Consider the following 23,969-nt stretch of genomic DNA (forward strand, 5'->3'; position numbering starts at 1 on the left):
AATAGTTTCTCGTATTTCTATGACTTATCACGATTAATCCAATTTTCCTGAGGATTGTTTACTGACATTGTTCACAACTGACATACTTCAGTATCAATTTCATCGTAATAGTTGTCATACAGCGTTGATTTTTAGGTTTACGATTTCTTTTGCCCTCTGGAAACTATGGATGAGAGTGTACGCTCACGCATATTAGCTCAGTGAAGTTTATCGATTGATTTTTTTTTTTTAACTTCACTAAACACCAATGATATTGCAGAATTTTCTGTAAGTTAGCCATTTTCTAGCGGAGCAATTGTGGCCAATATAGGCATGTTTCACTGTATATATGTTTATTGTAATTAGTGATTTACATTATTATTATTAGTAGTAGTAGTAAAACAACAACAATAATAAATAATAATAATAATAATAATAATAATAATAATAATAATAATGTACGTGAGTAGTAATAGTTGTGATGACGATGCAGTGTTGCGAACTTCCAATATACAAAGGTTTTAACAGGTTATTGATTATACAAAAATTTTAACAGGTTATTGGTTATACAAAAATTTTAACAAATTATTGATTGTATATTATGTTTCCGTTACTATCCCAAGTTCTATTTCAATTATGTTACAGTATAACTTAATTGTGTTCAAAACAAATCCAAGTTCCTAAGAAATCCCACGTATGCGTCTTCTAGAGTTAGTCAAAACGTCACACTCGATGACTGAAAAGACATTCTTCCAAATCTGCAGATACTGTGCTATATAGTTGGAAAGCTTTATTATATTATTGCCGGAAAGCTATTGTGTTATCTTTTAAACAAGACTGGAATCAGCTTTCTATGTCAATTAAGTCAGGAGCAGAGATGCATTCAAGTTCGCGGTATCAATCAAAAAATTAACATTTTTTCTTACTTTTAAGCTGACCCGCGATGGCTCAGTGGTTCACCTCTGACGTGTGGAGTCCTTGGTTCGGTCCCAGATCGCGCCAAGTGGGTTTTGTGATGGACAAACAGTATGCATGGGTTTTCTCGGGGTTATTCCGTTTCCCCCCTTTCTTTATTTCCACTATTTCATTCACACTCATCTGCACAGCCTTTTTTAGTGTACATGACATAATCATGAGACGCAAAACTGAATGATTTCAGATTTTTCTTTTTTCTTTTCTTGCTTTTTCTTTTTTCTTTTTCTTTTTACCTCCATAACTGTAGAGTTCTGTTACTCAAGACGCTAAAATTTGTCATATTTTCTTGTCTCGACCAAACCTACGAATTTCTTCGATTTCATAAAAATCTAAGATAGTCGGCTCAGAAATCACAGTTTTACTTGTTAATTTCACGTGAAATGATCCTAAGATTTACTATATTTTGATATTACATACGAGTTTTTACTGTAATTGTGAGTTTTAAATAAGTTTGGTCTTTCGTAAATGAAGATTAGTTAGTCTTTCGTAAATGAAACGAAGTCCGACGACTGAGAAGAAAGTTTATAAGAAAAGATATTGAAAGTGGTTGCAGAAGATGATGAGAAATTGAGTTCTAGGAATTAGTAAATAAATTCCTGTAACATTAGCAGTATGTCAGTATAATTTTTTTGCATGTAAGTTTATTATTGTTAGTGTGTCTGAATTTATCTGTATCCGAGTTCGCCTGTACCTTACAAACGCTTTCCCCAGCACGAGAAGTTGAGCACTAAACATTTCAGGAATGAAAGTAAAAAATAAGGCTTCAGTTTGTTTTAACAGCGATCAGCGAAACTTGAAAATGAAATCATTAGTTATTCCCGTTTGGTTAAAAGGGACGGATGATAATGAAAAACGATTATAGAAAAAAAGGTGGAAGAAAGCTGAAGAATTGAACTCGGGCATCTCGGATCGAAGACAGGGCCCTTTAGAAAAGAATGTTTTAATGTTTATGGTCAACTTTCTGACAATACCTAAGGGCACATGAAGGAAATTGCTGTTCCTTACGAGTTAAAACTACATAGCATAGTTGCCAGCAACAATACATAACCTATCCATACACATTGGTCAAAATAACTTTGAAATAAACTAAGTTCAATTCTAGTGCAGTTTTTTCAGTTTCTTTTCACGTAGAAAGGATGTATTACTTGTGTATTGCAGCAAACTGTTGTAAAGTGGTTCCATTCATGCCGAACTTAATAAACGAAACATTGATAAGAAGTTATATTTTTGCTTAGAAATTAGAAATTATCTTAGATTTAATTAGCTTATGTATACTAGTGTCTAACTCTTTGTGATATATTTATTCTAGACATCTGCAAAAACAAAAAGTAGCAGTTCGAAATCGCCAGGCTCATCTGTGCAAAACATCTCTTCAAATGCAGTTTCGTCTGCAGGAACGAAGTCGTCTGGTTCAATAAATAGTAAGTAATTTTTAAAAGGAAGTTCTGTAATGTAGGAAAAGGAGACAATACAAATGTCACCGATTTTGATACTCCTAGTACACGCGTATCAAAATGAACTACAAATTGAAGCCAGGAATATAACAGTTTGGTAAGAATGTAAAATATATTTCAAATTTTTTGATGTAGTTATGCGTTGCGTCGAATCTTCGATTGCCTAATATTTTTGTGAAATAATAAAAAATTGCATCAACAGATCATTTGATCAGTATATAAACATACATATATACATTATGGAGGAAAAAAGTAGAGAGAATAATATCGACAAAAATAAAAAAAGTACAAGTAGCCGCAGTGTTGGAATGCAGGGAATGTGTATTAACAGTAAGTAAGGTGAATATGCTAGATTTGCGTCGAGCTACAAGTTCCCCGGCTATTTATACTCTTACGCTTAAAACGCAAATTGCTTCTTAATTTATTATACGAGATTTTACGCGCATTTATAAACATTTGTTGCGTTATGTCTTCGCCAAACCTCATGGATAGAACATCTTGATCGGGACATAATGTGAGAGAAAGCGTATTGTATCATTGATTGGTCAGTTACTGTGGTTCAAAAGCATCTAAGCAAAATATATCATAACATGAAATTAACATTGAAAATGGAGGTTAGATTCCATTCCTGGATTCATTAATTATGAAGAAATATTTGACACAATGTATGTAGAAAACCAACTCATATTAATTTTTACTTAAGAGTAGATTACTGTCCGTCACCCATTCCAGAAAAATGCAGTATTACGCACACCGTTGCATAAGAAAAAAAATACAGGAAAAAACGCATACTCTTCATGTGCAATACCTGTAATAGAACCTATCATTTATTAACTAAATGTCGAACAAGAACAATTTAGTTCCATCTTTTAAAAGTGACAAACACTATGTCCCGTAAAGGATCAAGAACGATTAGATAGCTCGAGTATGTATTCATTCCCATATAAAAGTGGCGTAACATACATTGGACAAACAGGACGTACAATTACAACTAAATGTGCGGAACATACAAAATACATACGAATAAAATATTCAAAAAAATAAAAAATAAAGAGTGAATTCTCTAATTGCGAAAAATAATCGTCCTTTTTGACCTCAGCTAATTTATACTACAAGTATACATCATACTTAGTTCGAACAGGTTTGCTCGTGTATTTTTTCCATAAGCCTGGTTGTAAATAGCAATTAAGTGAGCTCTGCGAAAATTTGGCTGAGTTTAAACCTCAAATTTGATGTCCGTAACTCGATAAAGTCCTTCACACCATATTACATCGTATGCGTACTAAGTTCTTCAAGGTGTAGCACCATGCACAGCTTGGTGAAGATATGATGAATTGAGTGATCGCATACAATATATATTATCCCTTTTTTTAGTAGAAAAAATAAACTAAAAGACAAAAATGTAATAATAATTACTAAGAAATTAGCACTGTTAAAAATTGATTTTTACGTATTGAAAAATAAAATTATAACAAATTTATATCACTGATTATTCATCTGTTTAAAGGACAGACATATTATAAAAGTATGCTTTCACCAAAATACTGTATCAGATAGAAAAGGGTAGAGGTGGGAAAAAGGGAAGGTTGAAGAATAATCTGTGCCCAGGTGAACGTCGTGTTGGAATGTGGGATTACATAATATTACGTCTTGGTAAGTTCAGGATGTCTAGTGGAGGAAAATAAAATGACGGGACGAGTAGGTCTGTAAGAGTGCAGGAGAGCGAAGGAATAATAAATGGAAAGAAAAACTGGTACAACATACAGAATCAAAAGATTGAAAAATAATAAAGAAATCAGCAAAAATGATAATTTAAAAAATATGAAAATATAATACCAATAGGGAGTCGCGGTGGCTCAGTGGTAGAGCGTTCACCTCTGATGTTTGGGGTCCAGGGTTCGATCCCAGCCCCCGCCAAGTGAACTTTATGGTGGATAAACACCGTGTGCGTGGGTTTCCTCGGGGTTCTCTCGTTTCCTCCCACTTTCTTCATTCCACCATTTCATTCATTACTCATCATCACCGTCTCCTTTAGCCTAACCAGCATAACCGTGGGACATAAAACTCATATTCATATATATATATATATATAAACTACAAATGCAGTGAGGTAGGCGATTACATACTGTTCGACCAGGCATTGATTCATGGACACCCGTGCAGCCCTAAGATTCCCGTCAAAGCCCCAAGCATACAATAGTATACTGAACTGTACTTTCAGTGTAATTATGCTCAAAATTCTTCCCCACCAATTTCTGAAGGACATAGAAGAGACTGGGGGAAGGATTATGAACGTAGTTATACCGAAGATATAGTCTAGTATACTGTTGTGTGCTTGGGAGTTTGAGGGCTGCGGGGAGTGTTGGTGATTATTGATACGAATAAATGGAGTAGTAGTTGAGTTGACGAATATAGAAGTCTGGACTGCAGGTACATTTAAGGGTGTAAGTTAGGTTGGAAGAACTTCAACTACCAGAATGGGAGAAAGTATTTTATTTTGCCATGGGCTGTTAGAAGGTGAAAGTAATACCGAATACAGGAGAAGTTTTGGAGTTTGAAGGATCCTTTGGCAAATGACTTTAGTGTAGTCACGGAAACCTTTTTTTATTTTTAGTTATCTGTCTTATCTAGAGGGAGTTGTGGTATACTCTCTAAGTCATGTGTTAATATAGTTACTGTATTTTTTTTTTAAAGCATAAAACATACGAATTGTCTTAAAAAGTTATTTGAAAACGTAATTTGGGTGTTGTTAAAGGCTGTACATAAATATCAATACTCATAATTTCTAACGTTTTATATATGCTTAATGAAATAGTGATGTTCTTCTTTTTGCAAAATGTGACTGATTATTTATTTAGTTACAGGAGCTGGAAATATGACCTCCGTCATTTCACCGTTGCGATTAACTTCCAAAAGCTGCCTTCCGTTTTCAATGCCTGTTGTTAGTCGAGGAACAGCACCAAGATTAGCCGCAGCTGGTAGGTAATACACTGGGGTCCATAAGTAAATTTTGTTCTGGAACAGCTTAGAGCATGAGTCTAAACTATAGTCAGTGTTGGTGGACAAGAGTAATATCATTCCTTCAGTTAGCTGTACTAATTTTTATCAAACTTCACTATACTGAAACTAATGAAATCAGAATAAAATGTTGGTTAGCATTACAGTCGACTCTTCAAACCTCACGTGCTAAAGAAAGTAGTGCATTCAGCATTATAGAAGTCCCGCCAGCATCAAGAATCTCTTGAGAACTTGATGGAAAACTGTAATCCATCCTATTCGAATAAATGTAGGACGAGAAGCAAAAACCTTTTCCCTATGTTGTTCATTGCGATTTTCACATCAAGATTTTGAAATTTGTAGTCTTAAAAATTGTTATCCAGTTAATGGAGCAGATGATAACCTGACAGTTCTGTTGGTTGCAATGAAATCCAATTAACTATCTTACTCGTATCCGAAGTGTAACTCCCAGTAATGATGTACCTGCGATTGTGTATACTAAACGTAAGTGCTCTACTTTCAAGATGATAAGCCAGTTAATAGAGCAGGTGATACCTTCTCATGTCTATCTATGAATTGCAGTGAAATCCGAATTACTACTACTGTTCTTATCCGAGGTATAACTCCCAACAAGAGAAAATGTATATCAAACGTAATTCCTTTAACAATGAAGACAAGAGGAGCCCTTGGCTGTTTGTGGAAATTTTGTGTCCGGGATTTTTTTTCTTTCTTTCTTTCTTTCTTTCTTCAAATTCTGTGGTTACAAAACGTTGCAAGGTTAAGAGAGGGTAAAAAGCTGTTTAGCACAAACATTATACTTCATGGATTTGGTTGTGGAAACCAAAACATGTTTTCGTGAATCAATAAACTTTTATTCGTTATGAAATCAACACTGTCTTCTTTTCTTCTAATAAATTTATGAATCGTGGTAAAGGCAATACTTTGAAAAAGAAGATTTTTACGTTGTCTCATGTAATCAGTATCCTAATTATTGCGCACGAATATCTGTCCACCTCGCTTTCATCCATGTTGTAAATAAGATGAACCATTAAACTTGATACGCCCTTGTAACTTTTAAACTAATAGACAAAAACTCTGAAATATTGTTCCATGCAAATATCGGCAGGAGAACTCTGTGACACCTCCAGATTAATAGTGGTGCCAGCCCAATATAAACTTAATTTTTTTTCTCAAATAGCACTGCTTCAGGTTGTTACACATTTCAACTTTACATGTTAAAAGAAAACGTGCAGTGTTACATATTTTATTCAGTGTTGCAAACTACGGACACTACAGCGTTATATACAGCGAAATTTTATGGTCTCTGCAGCAGTAATAATTCAAGTGAGAAGACGAAGCAATGCACATCCAAAATACTGCAGTGTTTAATACTACAATCATGATACCTAACTTATAGGTCCCAGGCCGCTTTCTTCCTTCCCTTTTCCCGGATTGTGTGCTCGCCGAAGGACGTCATCCCTCAAATCGTGACGGGCTAAATGGCCTTAGATGCCGAAAGCCCAGAAATCTAAAATCCTAAATGATATGACAGATTTTGAATGAATACGAACAGAATTACAAGAGATTAAACATTTTACTTTTTTCAAAAACATTTGTTTCGAAAAACGGCGTAGATAACTATTCCATCCAATTTCGTAGATGGTTTTCAATAGATGTTAAGATCACAGTGCCATTTATAGCAATTCGTTATCTCAAACCGGTCTGAAGATTTGGCAAGAACTGTTACAACACTGCTAAAAATTATCGTTGTAATTACTCCTACTAAAAAGTATTGTTGTAATGTTATACAATCAAAGTAAATCTAAAATTGTTTTAAAAAGTTTTCACAAATATGACATTTTAAACAATATATCAAATTTTACTTTTTTCATATCGAGTGAAAAACTGACGAGAACCTTTAAGAATTATATTCATTGAGTTCTTGTTAAGGGTGTTACTACACCTCGCAGATGATAATTGATGCCTTGAACAGTGTTGTTGAAGAGCTTCAGTGTGTATAGGTAGAGTTAGAATATCTCCTTGACATCCTTCGGGGTACCAAAGAGGCATATATTAGTTTCTCTAGTGAAAAATAAATAATAATTAAAATAAAATAAAAACACACAGAAAAGGGAGCAGTGGTGCATTTTGTAACGGACAGTAATATTTTATTGTCTTTCGGTTTGGGCGTTGAGACTGAATGATAACAGATCCCTATGATTTTTACTTTCTCGTGTTCCGACAGAGATCTCATATCCTCAGTAGACGTTATGTTTAACCTAGTGAAATCAAATTTAAATGCCGTGCTGTAAGCACATGACAGCATATTTAAAAGCAGATCACCGATCCATGTGTTTTCTCTACAAGAGAGAGTGAATCTAAGAAAATCTCTGCGCAGGAAAATGTACTACTTTCGTTTATATTGACCAGCTATACTTTGCTTGATGACAGCTCATCATTTGATTCCAATTGATTAATAGTAATAACAGTAATGATAATACAGTTTTAAACCAACTAACATGTTTAGAGATATCCAAGAGACAAGGTTTATAAAGAAAGTTATAATTTCCTTCAGGAATTTCGAAATGAAAATGTTAAGAAGACATTGCATGTTATCAGTTACTGAGAGTTATCGGAAAGATAGGAAACGTGTGAAAAAATCGCAGATAGATATATACCATTTGCTGTAAAATTCTGTTGAAACTAATTTATTTCATGATATATGTTTACTTTTAGAACACTGTAGTTGACAATGTGTTTAACATCATTTCAGTATATTTAAGTTATTCTGAGTCTAGTTTTACTGTTCAAAATGACGTATTTTAATATTTTCTATTACAGCAGAGAAGAGAGCAGCTGCTATTGCAGCTGCACAAGCTGCTGCCGCGGCAACTAATACGAAAACTACTATGTCATACACAACAGCCATAATGACTGCAGGAAGAGCTACGAAGATCGTAACAACAACCACAACACAGACATTCGCAGCTAAATTGACGGAAACAACAGCAGCATCTTTACCATCTGCTAGCAAACCTCGTCCGTCAGTTCCAGTTGTTTCATCTGTATCATCTCCGAAACATGTATCAATTCCAGGAAGACAAGTGGCTCCCATCACGAGTCAGTATCAGGCACCTCCAACTAAAGCGCCATTTTCCCCTTCCTCAGCTAATTCAGCCCGCACGGCGAGCCCAGTTCCTTCATCCAGTCAAGGACGAAACACTCCTTCACAGGATACCACGAATTCGACGTCGAACGTAGCTACGCTAGAATACTCCTTATTCAATGACATGTTTAGCAAGGTAAGTGTATTGTAGATACAAAATAAGTGTATTACTTGGAGCACATGTTATTTGTTTTTAGCAAAATTCAAAATTAAGACTCAAAATATTTATTTAAGTAAATTAATATACTTATAATATTAGAAGAAAATACCAGAAAGTACAAACAAAAGTTTTATTACTGTAGCAAATTCGGTAAGGGCAAGATATTCAACATACGAAGAAGGAAGTTTTGGTTGTAATTTTCCAGGAAAATCACTATCTTCGAACCAATACACTTATTGGCATTAATACTTCGACAGGGTGTCTATTAGTCTGGAAAAGTCAGGGAATTTCCTGTATATTCTGGAAATATGTGGTAAAGTTACGTCTATTTCATTGTTTTTACATTTTATCTGCACAATGTTTGGAAAACAACTTTTCGCTACAGCAGAAGTCATCATACAGTGAAGGACTTCTGAAGGGAGTTGGCATCCCTTGCGTCTGGAGTTTATAGTTTCTGATCTCCATGTTACAAAATGATCCTCATGTCCAGGAGTGTAGCTAGGCTATTGCAACCGGTGACTCCCAATGAAGTCCTAAATAACGCTTGTTCTGGTCTTGTTGATTTTAATGTAGCAATAAGTTAGAGTCTAACTTATATGCTTAAACCAAATTTATATTATAATGCGTGGCTACATTAGTTAGATTTAAGAGCCGGCGGGAGTCAAGTGACCTTGACAAATCGAAGATATCGCAGTGCAAAGTGTTTCCTTATTTTGGCAACAGATGGGGTTGTCGCTGAAATGCCGTCAAAGCAAATGCACCCGTCCTTTTCCTTCGTTTTCCCCTGCATGTGGTCAAAGTTGGACAGCGTAGGAGGGGGATGGTTACGGCTGTAAATGGGACAGAAGAGTGAAATTCTTTTCTTTTGGCTACAGAACTGAAGAAACAAATAAATAAGAGGGACCAACATGATATCAGCCGTCAGCTCCCTGTCAGAGAGCAACTCAAATATCTACAACGGTCACAAACATACCATAGAGAACTAAAGCACTTGTCGCCTGTATCTTTCTCAAAGGATTCTACCTATGGTAAATAACAGAATAGTGCGGGAAGAATCTGATATAAAATAAACAACCATGCCAATATTAAAAAAAAAAAAAAAAAAAAAAAAAAAAAAAAAAAAAAAAAACACGGAAGAGTCGATATTCTAATTTATTTAGAGCCTTCGTGGTTAAAAAAAAAACTTGGAATTGAAAGGCAGAAAACCCAGACAAAGATTTGAAATGTATTGACAATGTGAATCATTTTTTAGTGGAATCCATTTCCTTATTTTCTTTTCAAAATATGACCACCAGATTTACCCTCTATCTCGCCTTCACATTCGAATGGTCCTGGGTTCGATACCAGTTGCTGACCATCCTGAGTTTTTCCTATTATAACAGGAAAAAGCCGCAATGTTACATTCAGCCTTGGGGGCCGGCTTAGAAGGACAGGAGGGAGCACATGCCCTGCTTGATGTTGGTTTTTATTGGGGGGAAATAGACCACTTCATTAACAATAGAATTAAAAGATGTGTCACTCATGTCCAAAATTATTGTCGCATGTCTATAAATATGTTATTGTAGGAATATAATTTGATAACGAATTCACCCGGTATTTCTTATAATGTTAGTATGCGTACAATCGGCAAAGACATGTATGTGGCAAATTTCATGTCAAAAGAGCAGTAAATAAGAACAATAAAACGAAAACAAAACTTTCGTGTCCATTTAGCAACATTTTATTTTACTCATTCTAATCTTCGTATTTATAATTACTGTATTTTCCTATGAAATTTACCACATATATTTCCCGATTGTACACATAGTATCAGTATTAAAAGTCTCCTGCAAAATCATTATTACATGATATTTTTACAAGAAGACAGTTATAGAAATGCGACAATCATTTTGGACATGAGTGTACAAGGATGTAACAGGTGTTTGTTTCAAACATTAAATAAGTGTTCGTATAAATTGAACTTATTTCCTGACGTCATAGAACTAAGAACTGTTGCAGAGCGATGTAAGTCCGGTGACAATACAATATTCCATTCTTACTTTCATACTTTGCAATATATCTATTTATTTTAAAAGCAAATTTTAATATGTTTTTATTTTCAACTTCCTTATCCTAAAATAAATACTAGCCTTTAACCAGCCCTGGTATCCCTGGTTGCATATCACTTTAGGATTTGGAAAAGGTGTCCAACGAATTAAAAAAAAAATGATAAGACATCTTTTAAAGACATTCTTTTGTTAATAAATTCCCACTAAAAAGTTAAAAATAATTTTGTTTATGCAAGACTAAATAAAAAGAATGGAGTGCGTCATTTTAAGAATTTATAAAGTAACTGTAAGCCTATATGAGAGCGCATCCCTTTTTTTTAGTTACGCATAAACTTTTTTTTAAACTTTTAAGTGCGACTTGATTAATGAAAGAATATCTTTAAAATGTTTATTATTATCTTTTTTTATTATTGTTAATGTTTGCGTCCTTGGCATAGGGTGTTTATTTTGGTAAGGTACCGTATGGTACGTTTCTGTACTACTAGGGTATATTAAAATTTAGTTTCCTATGCGTTACTACATACATTAAAAAACATTTTTTTAAAAGAATTACTACCGAATATTACTACCGCTCCGCTAATAAGAGGGAGACAGATTGAGGATACCAAACACCCCTACCGTTGATTGAGAAATATTTAGGTGTCGACACTGATGAGCAACATCTACATATGAATTTGAATGTTTTATGGGCTTTAGACAATTGATTCAGACCGGGAAACATGGGGGACAGAATGTTGGAAGCAAGTAGTCCAGTCCCTAGTTTGAATGCCTGGAATGAGTAAGGACTCTTCCCCCCTTGGTAAAACCTGCCGAAATTGGAAGCAATATCAAAGAAGCACTGCTTCGAAAAAAGAGGGAGCAAACATGCATAAATAGTCAGAGTCGGATTTAGGTTTAGTGGGGCCCCAAGCTGTTGAAGGTAATGGGGTCCTTTATGTGTCCAGATGAACATACGCACCCTACATACAGCAATGAAGAAACTAGAGATAATTTAGGAAGCAGACTGGTAGAAGGAGCCCTATTAATTACACGAACGTAGGCTACACAGCAGGAAGCACTGTTGCTACGTATATATAAATTTTACTTTATTTTTTAAATTTTCTTATATTTTAGAAATCCAATTTTTCTTTAGATTTTGGGGCCCCCAAGAGAGCGGGGCCCTAAGCTATAGCTCGTTTCGCTTACACGTAACTCCGGCACTGTAAATAGTATACATATACAGGCGCGGATCCAAGGGTGGCTATAGAGGCTATAGCCCCCCCCCCCCCTTGACGCTCAGGTATACACTGGATAAAATGGGCTTCAATCCTGTTTACTCTGGATAAAGAGGCAAACTATGGTTTACCTCCTCCCTTGATCATATCCTGGATCCGCCACTATATATATATATATATATATATATATATATATATATATATGTACATGTATGTATATAAATGTGTGTGTCTAGTATGTTGTACGATGGAAGCTGATGAAAGAGCTTTATACCATATTATTCTTGATTTTTTGACAGGTAAACAAAGAATATTTCGGGAATTAATCTATCCTAAAAATTATAATAATGTATCTTATTTTTTCTCTTGCATGTATATTCTTAGCCTGCAGGAAGTTTTCATTTCTTTCTTGGAATAGATAAACGAAGACTTTGGTTCGGCTTCTCCTTCACAAATTTTTGTCGAAAGGTTGACTTTATCGCTACAAACACAAATTACTTCTTCTCACAGAAACCATCTACAAACACACTGTACTGCTGAAACAGAAATCATCAACCAAAGAGGTCATAAATTTTGCCATTCCTCGTGTTTGAAGTTCCCGTTCTACACAATGATTTCCTTCCTCCCGCCCCTGTTAAGAAGTTCAAAGTAGATTTTCAAAAGGACTGGCTCCCGCTGAGAAGGAAAGTGGGATGAGGAATGACTATAGTGCCATCTAGCAGTTATACGGCCAAGTACGTGAACACGAAAAAATCTGATTTCTGATTTCTGTAGATTCAATTATGAAGGATATAATTTCTCATCGATTGTGAAATGGATGTCTTTCGAAACAGCGAAAAAATAGTACAGTAGCGCACAAATACAAAGATTGTACTCCATTCTTAAAAAAGTCCGGAGTTTTTAGCTCTTTTCCTTACTGTAAAAAAACAGAAGACTTTTCCGTCTGATTTTGATCATTTTCTTATGGGAATTTGGATTATAATTATCTGTATTTATAAGAAGAAAATATCACGCACAGCGTTCAAATTGCACCTTTAAAATGAGATGCATCATATTTAGTGCGCTACTGAGACATTTTTGCGAAAGAACGAAATGAAACCGTGATTTGCCTAAAAAATGGTTGAGATCCCATGTTAAATAGAACACCAATATTCCGGCCGCTGTGACGCACTCCTTCTCCCTCTTAAAGCTCCTATTCCATTTCCTTCATATGCCATTTTCAGTGCAGTTTGGCATTTCGTGTGTATTTTGTGATTTTTATTATTATTTTGCACGTAATTTTTGTGAATATTTTTGGTATGCTTGTAACTTTTTAATGAGATCATTTTGTCTTGTAAGTGCTCATATTTCTATAGAAAACATGAATCTAATAGATGGAGCTCAGCGATTATTACTACATTAAAAGAAGTATGCCGATTCAGTTTCAGGTGGTAATCGAGAACCATCTTGTGACAGCTTTAAACTTGTTAAATTATGTCTGAAAGATTGTTTGCCTGGAGCTAAATTAGCCTTCCTCCAAACCGCTGCTGCAGACATTCATTTTTTTTAAAACGAAATTTGTCAACTCACCAATGCTTTCTTTTCTTTATGGTGAAATACACTTCTTAAGTTCCTTATGATTAGATTTGTTAAAATTCATTGTGATTGAAGCAGCAAGTTTTGAAGACCTGATTAAAGTTTGCCTGGAAGACGGTAGTAAGGATCTGTGTTCGGCTAAGCAGGTTGATGTTGGATTTGCAACACGTACAGCAGCGCTGTCCAACGTTTTCACCTTATCGGGCGCAACTGGCTCCTGTTTTCCGACGTGCGGGCGCCTTTCGAAAAAATACAAAACTACTATAGAAATAAGCCTACTGCTACTAGTACAACAACTACTACTTATTATTTATTTGTTATTATCATCATCACTATTAGTATTATTTTGAAAATTGATACCTAGTGAGAAGACTGACACTGCACGTTTGCTGCCAGTTGAAGGAAATCTGGTGTGTAGCTGGAACAGGCTGCTCTTACTGCGTCATCCAGGTGAGAGGGTGTCAGGGAGGTTCGGTACTTATTTTTGATCATGTTCATTGCAGAAAATGCGACTTCGCAAAGATAAGTTGAGCCAAAGCAGGAATAAATTTTTTTAGCAACACTGCTCAGAAGGGGGTATTTTACTCTATCCGTTAGAATCCATATATTAGTACAAGTTGCATAGGAAGATTTCAAAACTATATCTTCATGAATAGTTAGGATTTCAAGTTCTAAATCTTCAAGATTATAATTTCCAAACACTTCACATATCCTACTACCAAGATCAATAACATCAACAGAAACAAATGGATTATTGATGAACAGAACCACTGGTTCAAGTGCTACAAACTAGGCAAATCTGTTCCGAAACTCAAGAATAAGAATTTCCAAATGCTTTGAAAATTTTGAAAGATCACAACCAACACAATTTACCTTTTCCACCATAGATTTGAAGTTTGGAAAGTGAGAAAGGGAATTCCTGTTTAAGTGAGCAATCCACAGCTTCATTTTCTTTTGAAAAGCATTAAAATCATGGCTGAAATGTTATGGCCTTTCCCTTGCAATTCTAGATTTAACTCGTTTAATTTGAAAGTGATATCTGCCAAGAAAGCTAAATCTAGCAACCATGATGTTTCATCGAGATCATGATAATACTGACCCTTAGATGACTTAAGAAAGTCCCTGATTTCATCCAAAAGACAACAGAATCGTTCCAGTGTCTTGCCCTAACTCAGCCACCTGACGTCTGCATGAAGGACGTCACCATGCTCAGCATCTGATAAATTCAAAATACTTTTGAATAATCGATGACGAGTGGAAGATGACCTAATGTAATTTACTACACGAGTTACTATTTTCATAACATGGTCGAATTTTAAAACTTTTGCACATAAAGCTTCCTGATGAATGATACAGTGGTAAGACAGAAATGTTGGAAATGATTCATCTTTAGCACAAAGAGCAAGAAACCCGTTATTCCTACCAGTCATAGAAGGTGCCCCATCCGTTGTTATTGCAACAGGTTTAGAAAGAGGCAAATTGCTATCCTTAGCAAACTTTTGAAAGGTGTTAAATATATCTTCCCCCCTAGTATGCCCATGAAGTGGCAGCAATTTGAGAAATTCCTCTTTCACCGTGAAATCATCAAAAATCATTCTAGTAAATACGCTCAACTCAGCAGTGTCGGACATATCAGTACTTTCATCTAACTGGAGCGAAAAAAAATCACACGATTGTAAGTTCCGGTGCAAATGATTTTGCAGATTATTCGAAATCTGCTCCACCCTTCTAGCAACAGTTTGGTGAGACAACTGGAGTGCACTGATGGAAGACACGATTGTATGTTTATCTCTGTGTCCATCGAACAGGGATTCAGTGGCACTAATCATTGCTTCTTTCACTACTTCACCATCACTAAAAGGCTTTTTCTTTTTAGCTAACACATAACACACTTTGAAAGAGGCAATTGTTACGTTAGTAGCTTGTTGAACAGGCCTTTGAAACACATTTTGTTGCAGTTAATTTAGATTTTAGGTTTCTCACTGTGTGTTTCCTGAGTTCAGAATTTATAGGAAATTCAGTATCGAAGTTCTTGTGATTCGTCGCGAAATGCCTCTCTACATTACTTTTCTTAGAAATAGACACACTTCCATTGCACAATAAACACACCGGTTTTCCTCTGTATTCAACAAAACAATATTGTTCCTCCCATTCACAGTTAAAACTATACGTTCTTTATCTCTTGGCCATGGCAAAATAAAAAATAAAAAATAAAAAAAAAGCACTGAATAAAAGGAGTCACGAGTACAGTTGCAACTTTTCGCAACACACACGAGTTCACACACAGAGTATTCCCCAAGATAGAGCGAGTCTATCCTCTCAATGGAAATTTTTCAAGGCGCGATATGACAAAAGACGATCGGGTAAAGACAGACAGCGCCGCCAGCAGCAGGCACGCGAACTACCGCGGTTGCCATAGCGTAGCGGTAGCCTTATCCAAGTGTAAAGTAACAAATGTTCAAATTAACTGTTGTGAAACTATTTCTTCGATTTTGTTGAATGCTTTTTCCCAGAGTTCAGAACAGCCAGAAGTGCAAGTTACTATTTTCGAAATGAAATAACAGAAATAAAAGAAAATCTAATGTTGAAAACAAGAAATTTTGCGTATTTTGAGTTCGATTTCAGAGGGCGCCAGAAAATGCTTGGCGGGCGCCATGGCGCCCGCGGGCACCGCGTTGGACAGGGCTGACGTACAGCATTAAAATCAGAGAAGTTATCTGAACTGGATATCCTTCGTTTTCGGAGGAATTGTTTGCATATTGCAACAGGATTTTGTAAGAAGGTTCTGTGTAAATTGCCATTGAAATACAAACTTATCCTGCATGCCTCTCTCCCGCTTCAGTTTTAAACAGGAGACTTTGGGAGGAATAAATAACTGTAACATTGGAAGTGCTTGTACGAATCATCTTTTGTCTGGCCCTCCTGTTGATGAAGTAAAACGACTCTAGAGTGAAATTTGTATGCAAAATTCAGTTATCACAAGAATGAAGAATTTTGACGTGACTAAGGATCGTTTAGATCACTTATCCTTGACAACACTAACACTAGCAACAATTTTCATCGCTTGTTAAGAAAATTCTAGTGTTATCACACGGAAACGCTTCCGTTGAACACGGTTTCTTGTTGAATAAGGAGTTTCTTGTGAATAATCTACACAAAGAGTTTTTAGTTTCGCAGAGAGTAGTACATGACGCTGTCGTGTTCCACGGAGGTGTTCAGGCAATGCCAATTTCGAAAAAGTTAATTCATGCAGCAAGAAATGGAAATGCCAAATGGAAAGAGGCTCTCAGAAGGATGCAGACAACTGTGGCTGAGAGAAATCGTGTGGAAGAAAAAGAGAGCAGCTGCAGAGTTGGAAAAACTGAAGAAAATGAAGGAAAAGTCCTTGAAGGCAGCAAAAGAAATCAACGAAGTTGATGAGCACATGAAAAATTTTAAGAAAAAATCCAGTAACGTGATCATAATTGGAAATCTCATGTAGATTTTACTGTTCTAGATTACAAAAATATTCTGCATTTAGTATTCTACATAGTCTAACCATACTAATTTCGGTATCTTAGTATTTTCAATTAAATCATATATAACCTCAGATTCGAAAATTAGCGTATATGTATGGGTGGGAGAGGAGAACACATCGATCGGTTCCCCCGATATTAATTTTAGTGGTTTCGTAATTCCACACTGAAATATAGAAAGAATACGTAATCTATTATCGCTACTAACAAGCAATACTATGAAAATAAATCTCTGAATAGTAGTAGTACGATTTGAGTTCATAAAATAATACTCGTACAACCGATCTCCTTTAGAAATTCAAACAGTATATTTAAACTTTCAAGAACCCAATAATCAACATATATTTAACAATTCAACAATCAGTATTGCATTATGGTCTTCGTGATAGCGAAAAGAGAATTTAAATAGATTCAATCTTTGACTATTATCCAATTAACAGCGTAAACTATTCTGTCTCAGTAGCAGCTAACCTGTTCTAATTAGTCACGCAGATTGGTAATAATGCAGGAATTGAGAAATACGTAGAAAAGCTATAGGCAAAGTGCCTAAAACTAACAAAATGGCAAACTGCCCTTTAAATGTAAGAATAATATGATAAAGGAAGGAAAAGCATATAACTTACGTACCTCGCTGCCTTATTAAGCCAATCCGTGTTATCAAATAGAACAACTAGCCGACATGAGGTTACAGCACTCCACTTTAAACTTCATGAATACATTCGAATTTTAAACTTCAACAGAATTATACTTTGGCTATCACTCGTAGATTATATATATATATTGAATAACCTTTTTTGATATAATAGCTCGATCACAGATTATGATAATAGTAGCGAAACACAACCATTATACTTCCTCCCTCGAACGTTCCAGCACAACTATGGCTACCTATAGAGAGAGCTCATCCGTCGTGCTAGTACGTCCCACCAGAGGGCATAACCAACAAAAACAAAAGAATAGGCAAGAACGAAAAAGCTTTTTCGGTACAAAATAATATTATAATATAAATTATTCCTAGAGAACCTTTCTATAAATATTTAATAACCAGTGACATAAAATCCATGGATTATATGTTACAATAGAAATACTAAATATAGAATACTTTTATAATCTAGAAAACTAAGATCCACAATGTTTGTCAGTATTTGTATCTCGCAATGACATTCTTGTTAGTATCCATATATCTGTGTGTATTGTCGTGTATGTATTAGCCCTACTTCGTGTCCTGGAATAATAAAAATCTAATAAAAGTAAATCACTTGAATAGTCCAGTTTATGTAACTAAGTGTACCTCACAAGTACGTGGTATGAAATGTAAAATCTTTTGTAAAAAAAAATACGCATTTTGTGTATTATGCATGTTTCGTCATTCACACTTTTTTTATTTTAAATATATTAGTTGTATTGAAACAAGGAGGAGAGAGAGGTGGCTATATAAGGGGAGATGGGAGGCCATCAAAAAATACATTGTATCTAACAATCTTGTTCTTGCCAGGAATAAATAGGTACTTATGTAAATGTTGTTCATATTTTTATAACAGCTGTCGCAACTAAGAAAACACATATTAAAAACTACAAGTGTCTAGAGAATAGTGCTTACTTAACTTTACTAAAATATAGTCTTGAAAAATTTTTTGCTTTGGTCTGAAAAACCTGAAAAAGTCAGGGAATTTTATTTGTGTGAAATAGTAGACGCCCTGTTCTATCACTGGAAAGCTTGCTTTAACACAAAATGCATTGAGATATATCCTTAACACTCTAGGAGAGAGAACCTTATTTCGTCTGTATAGAAAATTAAGCATATCTGCAAATCACAAGAATTCAATGCCAAGTATTGAATTGCGTAGAAATTCCTATAGTTTAGGTAAGCATGTTGGACGATTATGATAAATGGAGGAAATAACCGATTTTTTTCACCCCATTACCCCAGAAGTGTCCTGTAAATAGATACTGGATTGTTTAAGGGAGTTGTGGTACAGTCTTATGTGGTCTGAGTGACTGAGCTCCAATTCCAAGAACAATAGAATATGTGGGTATTAAGTAGTGATGTCCAAATCAGTTTTTCGTCAAACCGAAAGTCGATTTTTATAGAAGTTGAAATTTCAAAAAATGTGTTTTCCACTTTCAAAATCGATTTTCGGTTTTCGAAACCAATTTTCAGCTTCGATTTTCAAAATATATTTTCGCTTTCCAAAACTAAAATTTATTTTTGGTTTTCTTTCTTCGCAGTGCAAACCTTATTTTAATGTGAATATGAACGGTCCAGAAACAGAAATGGAGCTCTCGGATATCTGAATGTGTTTAATTTGTGCTATAAATTAGTCATACGGTAGTAATGTTCAACACTCAAACAAGTTACATACTTATACATAGTATGTGCATTGATTGCGTCAAAAGAGGCTAAGAGGCTTACCTCCCGTGCGCGTGAGTCCTGGTTTGAGCCTCAAAGTTACTATATGAAAACACAATGACTGCAGATGCCAAACTGTATCTGCACACGGCATAGACTGTACTAACATAAAAAGATATTGTAAGAATACGTTAAAAAAAAGTTATTTGAACACGGATCGCCTAGTAAACACGATGTTTGATCATACATTTACTCTTACCCTGCACCGAGCAATATCAGTTTCATGTTTTTAGACTCTTGTTTTGCCATCTGTAGTGCGATGTTTCCAGGATCTTAGGACAAGACCCCAGAGTGTTAAATGTTATGTAATTTTATCATTGTGTTTCACCTCTAGCATCACCCCGCGTTTAGCACGGGTACGAGTTTTAGAACATCCGACGTATATCTACCTAGATATGTAATAGAACTTCGTCACTTCATTTGAATCTAATACTGCGCGAAAATATGCCGTATTATGAATATCCTAATCATACTTTGTAATCCATCTTGTTTCAGAAGTCGGATAGATTGGAGTAGATCTGTAGGCATCTTAAAGTAATTCTTAAAACTGCGTTTGGCGTAAGTCGGCTCGATACCATCGCCCTTACGTGTAAAGTAACCGTCGGTACTTAAGTTAAAGAAAATCTGTTTAAAAGAGAAATGGATAACTTCGTTAAAAGTGCGATTTTGATGATATTTAGAGTTGGCTTTTTTAGTGACGTAAGTACTAATCATGCTCCCATTGGCACTCGCAGCTGGAGACAGTCACCTCTCCCTGAATTTTCGAAAGGCATTCAAGTCTTCAAAATGCGTGTCAAAACCATTAGATTTGCTTATTTGCACATTACAGTATTTAATATATGTCTTTACTGTAGTCAATAAAGTTGTGCAATATGCGTAACTAATTATTTAACATGAAGTATTGTAAAGTATGTGCATCAAGATGTGTGTATTCGCAACGTCGCTGTGTATCTGTCTTCTTTTCCAACTTTTTGTACATACTTCTGTTTGATTATGTAGATTAAGTATAAGAAGGAGCAATATACTCCTATGCTTCTATAAGTTGTAAGAAATATGGATTCAACACAGGAATAATGTACAAGGTCCCACAAGACGCTGGCTATCTACCTACTTAACATGGAAACAGGTTCTAGAAAGGGATCTATTTTCAAGGTGAAGAAAGAAAACTGAAAAGAAATTATAGGAAATTTTAAATTAGAGAAAGTCCTAACTTAATCCATATAAAATTCTGAAGGATAAATCTCTTTTACCCTGTCTCCCTCAAGCCTCACCACTGCACACTTCAGGGAAAGATTCATTAATTTCCAACTGCTTCTGTGAATGCCTTATATACATCTTTAAAAAAAAAAAAAAAAAATGCGATGAGGAATAGTGTACGAAGTAGTCAGTGAGGGTATTTCTAACAAATTTTACACTTTTTATTTGAAGGAGATTTATGGAGGGGAAGTTGTAAATTATACTACCATTTCTCGCGACGACATTCTTTCCATGTATTGAGGTGGAACTTTAACGTAGACATGAGTTAATTTTTCTCAAAAATCTCGTAGAACCGACCAAAAAAATTTTTGAATCAGCTGATCTATGTAGTTATCCGAACGAAGTACTGATACTAAAGCATTTTGAAAGAATTCGGATTTAAGCAACAGTATAGGCAGTTTACAGTGAAATAAATTGTGTTGGAATAGAAGCAAGGACCACCTCGAATGAACTCAAGCATATTCATTTTAATCTTATCGCTCTGGTCCCTATAATAAAAAATTGAAATTTGGATGGCCTGACACTTGAGCCATCATCTTTTACATCGAATATGACTTGTTTGTGTCTTTCCCTCTTCTAGCTATGTATTCCTTCTCATCGCAGATGTATGTTTAAAAAGCCTTTTCTTCCAGAATTCAGTGTGCTTTAAAAAAATTTTTAAAAAGTAAGAATTGTTTTTATAATGAACACAGTGAGCAAGATCAGTTCCGTTAGGGTTCTTTCTGCTTCATCATTAATACATACAAGTGTTTGTCGTCGTAACATACATTATATTCTTCTACAAAACAGAAATTAACTTGAGTGTTCATAAACCTGAAACTTATTTTCACATGGGATTACATGAAAGTATTGGAAGAATATGGAAAAGTGTTTGCTTGACTGTCGGGATTCCAGTCTGTAAAGCCTCCATTTTATTAGTTGCAGGTAGAGGCAAGAATATGATGTGAAATTCCATTTATGTGTATTCTGAGAAAAACGAGTTTAAAGTTGGTTGATCCGATAAATTTCTATAGAAAAGTGCGATTATAAAGAATTATATCTGTAGTACCTAATATTATTCTGTTTAGATCTCTCTGCTATTCGAACGTTCTGGTGTGGAATTGTCATTCATTAACTTATCTCAATTTCGACTGAAATGCTGTATAAAGTGATAAAAGATTTTGGCTGTGTAGTGGAGCATGTGCCTGGGATGTGGTTCCCACCAACCTGTTGTAAATTTTTTCTTTATTTTTAGTATGTACGTAAGTTATTTCAGTTACAGCAATAATGTAACTTTTATTTTTCTCGTATGTTATTAAGAAACAAATGATTAATGTGACTATTCTTATATAGGTGACTCAACAGTCGATGTGGGGCAGAGAAAATGATGGCAGCTCGCAGAAGGGTATGAATTTTGCAAGTGTTGCTGCGGCAGGAGCAACAAATGTTGGCACTGGCAACGCATCAAATAAATATGTAGAAAACGTTCCTCCGCAGGTGAGAATACGATGTTCAGAACATTTTGATATTCTTAGTCTCAGAGTAGTTAGTTGTGTTAGTGTTATATAGTGTTCATTTTCATTATGTGGTTGTACATGCATTATCGAACGTGGAAATACTCATGTTTAATAAATATAGTTCGCTCGAATCTCAACTCAAGTTCCAGTTATATTTTATAGAAATCAAAGTTCTGAGGAAATTAATTATTTGTAATTACCTAACATGAATTAGTTCGTAAATGATAAATTATACTCATGCTTCATACCAGTTTTTAGAACGTATTCAAATAAAATAACTTCTGTTTATATTTTTAAAAATCGCTTCAGTAATAATTTAATAGTGCTTATAGCTGACGGTGCAGTTTAAGTGAAAAGTGATATAAGTGTTTACCACTTAGCTTTCACGGTGCGAATATCTAATTGTTACCTAAAGCTTCGTTCATATTTGTAACAAATGCGTCTATCACTGTAACATATCAAGCCTTCCATTTGCCAAGTTTTTCGTTGTTCAGTAAAGAGATGTCTTCCCAAGGGCGCCGATCCTTTGGGAAGGGGGTTCAAGATGTTACATCAGTGTTGTTTCATCTGTTTCTACAGTACATGTTCATTCGTATGCATATAATAATTACAGCTATCTGTAACCAGCTAAAGTTGAATTGATCAAACTGCTTACACCATTGTCATAAAACGCATATTTCATTGATAGATGTCTGTGTCGGTTCTAGAATTCCGTATATGAAACGGGAAAAGATAACTTATTCCAGTGAAAATGGAGACGTGAGTGTCTTGTCATTCAAGGATCCTTTATCATGAAAGCGTTGCAATGAACATTCTTCAATAGTGTGCATCATGAGTTCACGACCACGTATAAGGAAGGAATTAAGAACAATAAGACACAGAGTGAAAAGTGCATGAGTGGACCGGAACTCGAACCCGGGATCTTCAGCGTACTGTGCCGATGCGTTAACCACTACGCTACCTAATCCGCTCCTAGAACAGCCATACACACTCACACTCTTCCACTGGAGTCTGAGTGGAAGAGCACCGAAAAGTGAAAGAGTTTATGGCTGTTCTGGGAGTGGACTAGGTAGAGTAGTGGTTAACATATCGGCACGGTACGCGTAAGATCTCGGTCTACTCATGAAACAAAATTCTTTTGAGATAAATATTCATAGAAAAAGTAATATTTCTCAGGAAATATGTATATTCTTAAAGCAATATTATGCAAGAAAATTATGTTCTTAAGCAGTTCTTAAGTAACGTGTTAACATGATAAATAATAAGTAGTAAATAACATTTTTTTATATAATCATCATGAAAACATATTTCATTTGTTTCCAATACGCATTCGCTTCCCTATTTGATGATAATTTTAACTCTTGTAGGTACCTTTAGAGAATGAAACTATAAATCCGAGTGTTTTGAGAGGCCTGATTTAATTATGTATATGTACAGTCCGCAGCAAAAAACCTGCAACATGAACATGTAAGTTTATTGTGAAACGACAAAGTCTCTTGCTCCAAAATAAGTGTGCAGGGTAGGACGCCGAGGTTTCTCCTGTTGTGATTTGTGCCACTTAGACGTTATGTTGATTCCCTGCGCTGTTAGGCATAGTTTCACAATAAACTTACATGCTCATGTTGCAGGTTTTTTGCTGCGGACTGTACATATTGTCAGGTAGAAAGGAATAAATAATATGTATTGAAATCAACTTCCAGTTTATGTTTGAAAAGAGCTTCAC

At 35.2% G+C, this 23,969-nt stretch overlaps 1 protein-coding gene across 1 annotated transcript in view; it reads left to right on the forward strand.

Annotated features, from left to right (window-relative positions):
- LOC145686360 (ankyrin repeat domain-containing protein 17-like) overlaps positions 1-23,969 on the forward strand; it is a gene marked incomplete at its 5' end in the record, with an annotated part of 83,496 nt that overhangs the window by 48,865 nt on the left and 10,662 nt on the right. Inside the window, 4 exon segments of the mRNA XM_081759620.1 lie at positions 2,264-2,375; positions 5,267-5,386; positions 8,247-8,707; positions 22,083-22,226. Of these exon segments, the coding sequence (XP_081615746.1) occupies positions 2,264-2,375; positions 5,267-5,386; positions 8,247-8,707; positions 22,083-22,226 (837 nt within the window).

This window comes from Thermobia domestica, chromosome 5, assembly GCF_964235325.1.
Source record: "Thermobia domestica chromosome 5, izTheDome1.hap1.1, whole genome shotgun sequence".
NCBI classification, from domain to species: Eukaryota; Metazoa; Arthropoda; class Insecta; order Zygentoma; family Lepismatidae; genus Thermobia; species Thermobia domestica.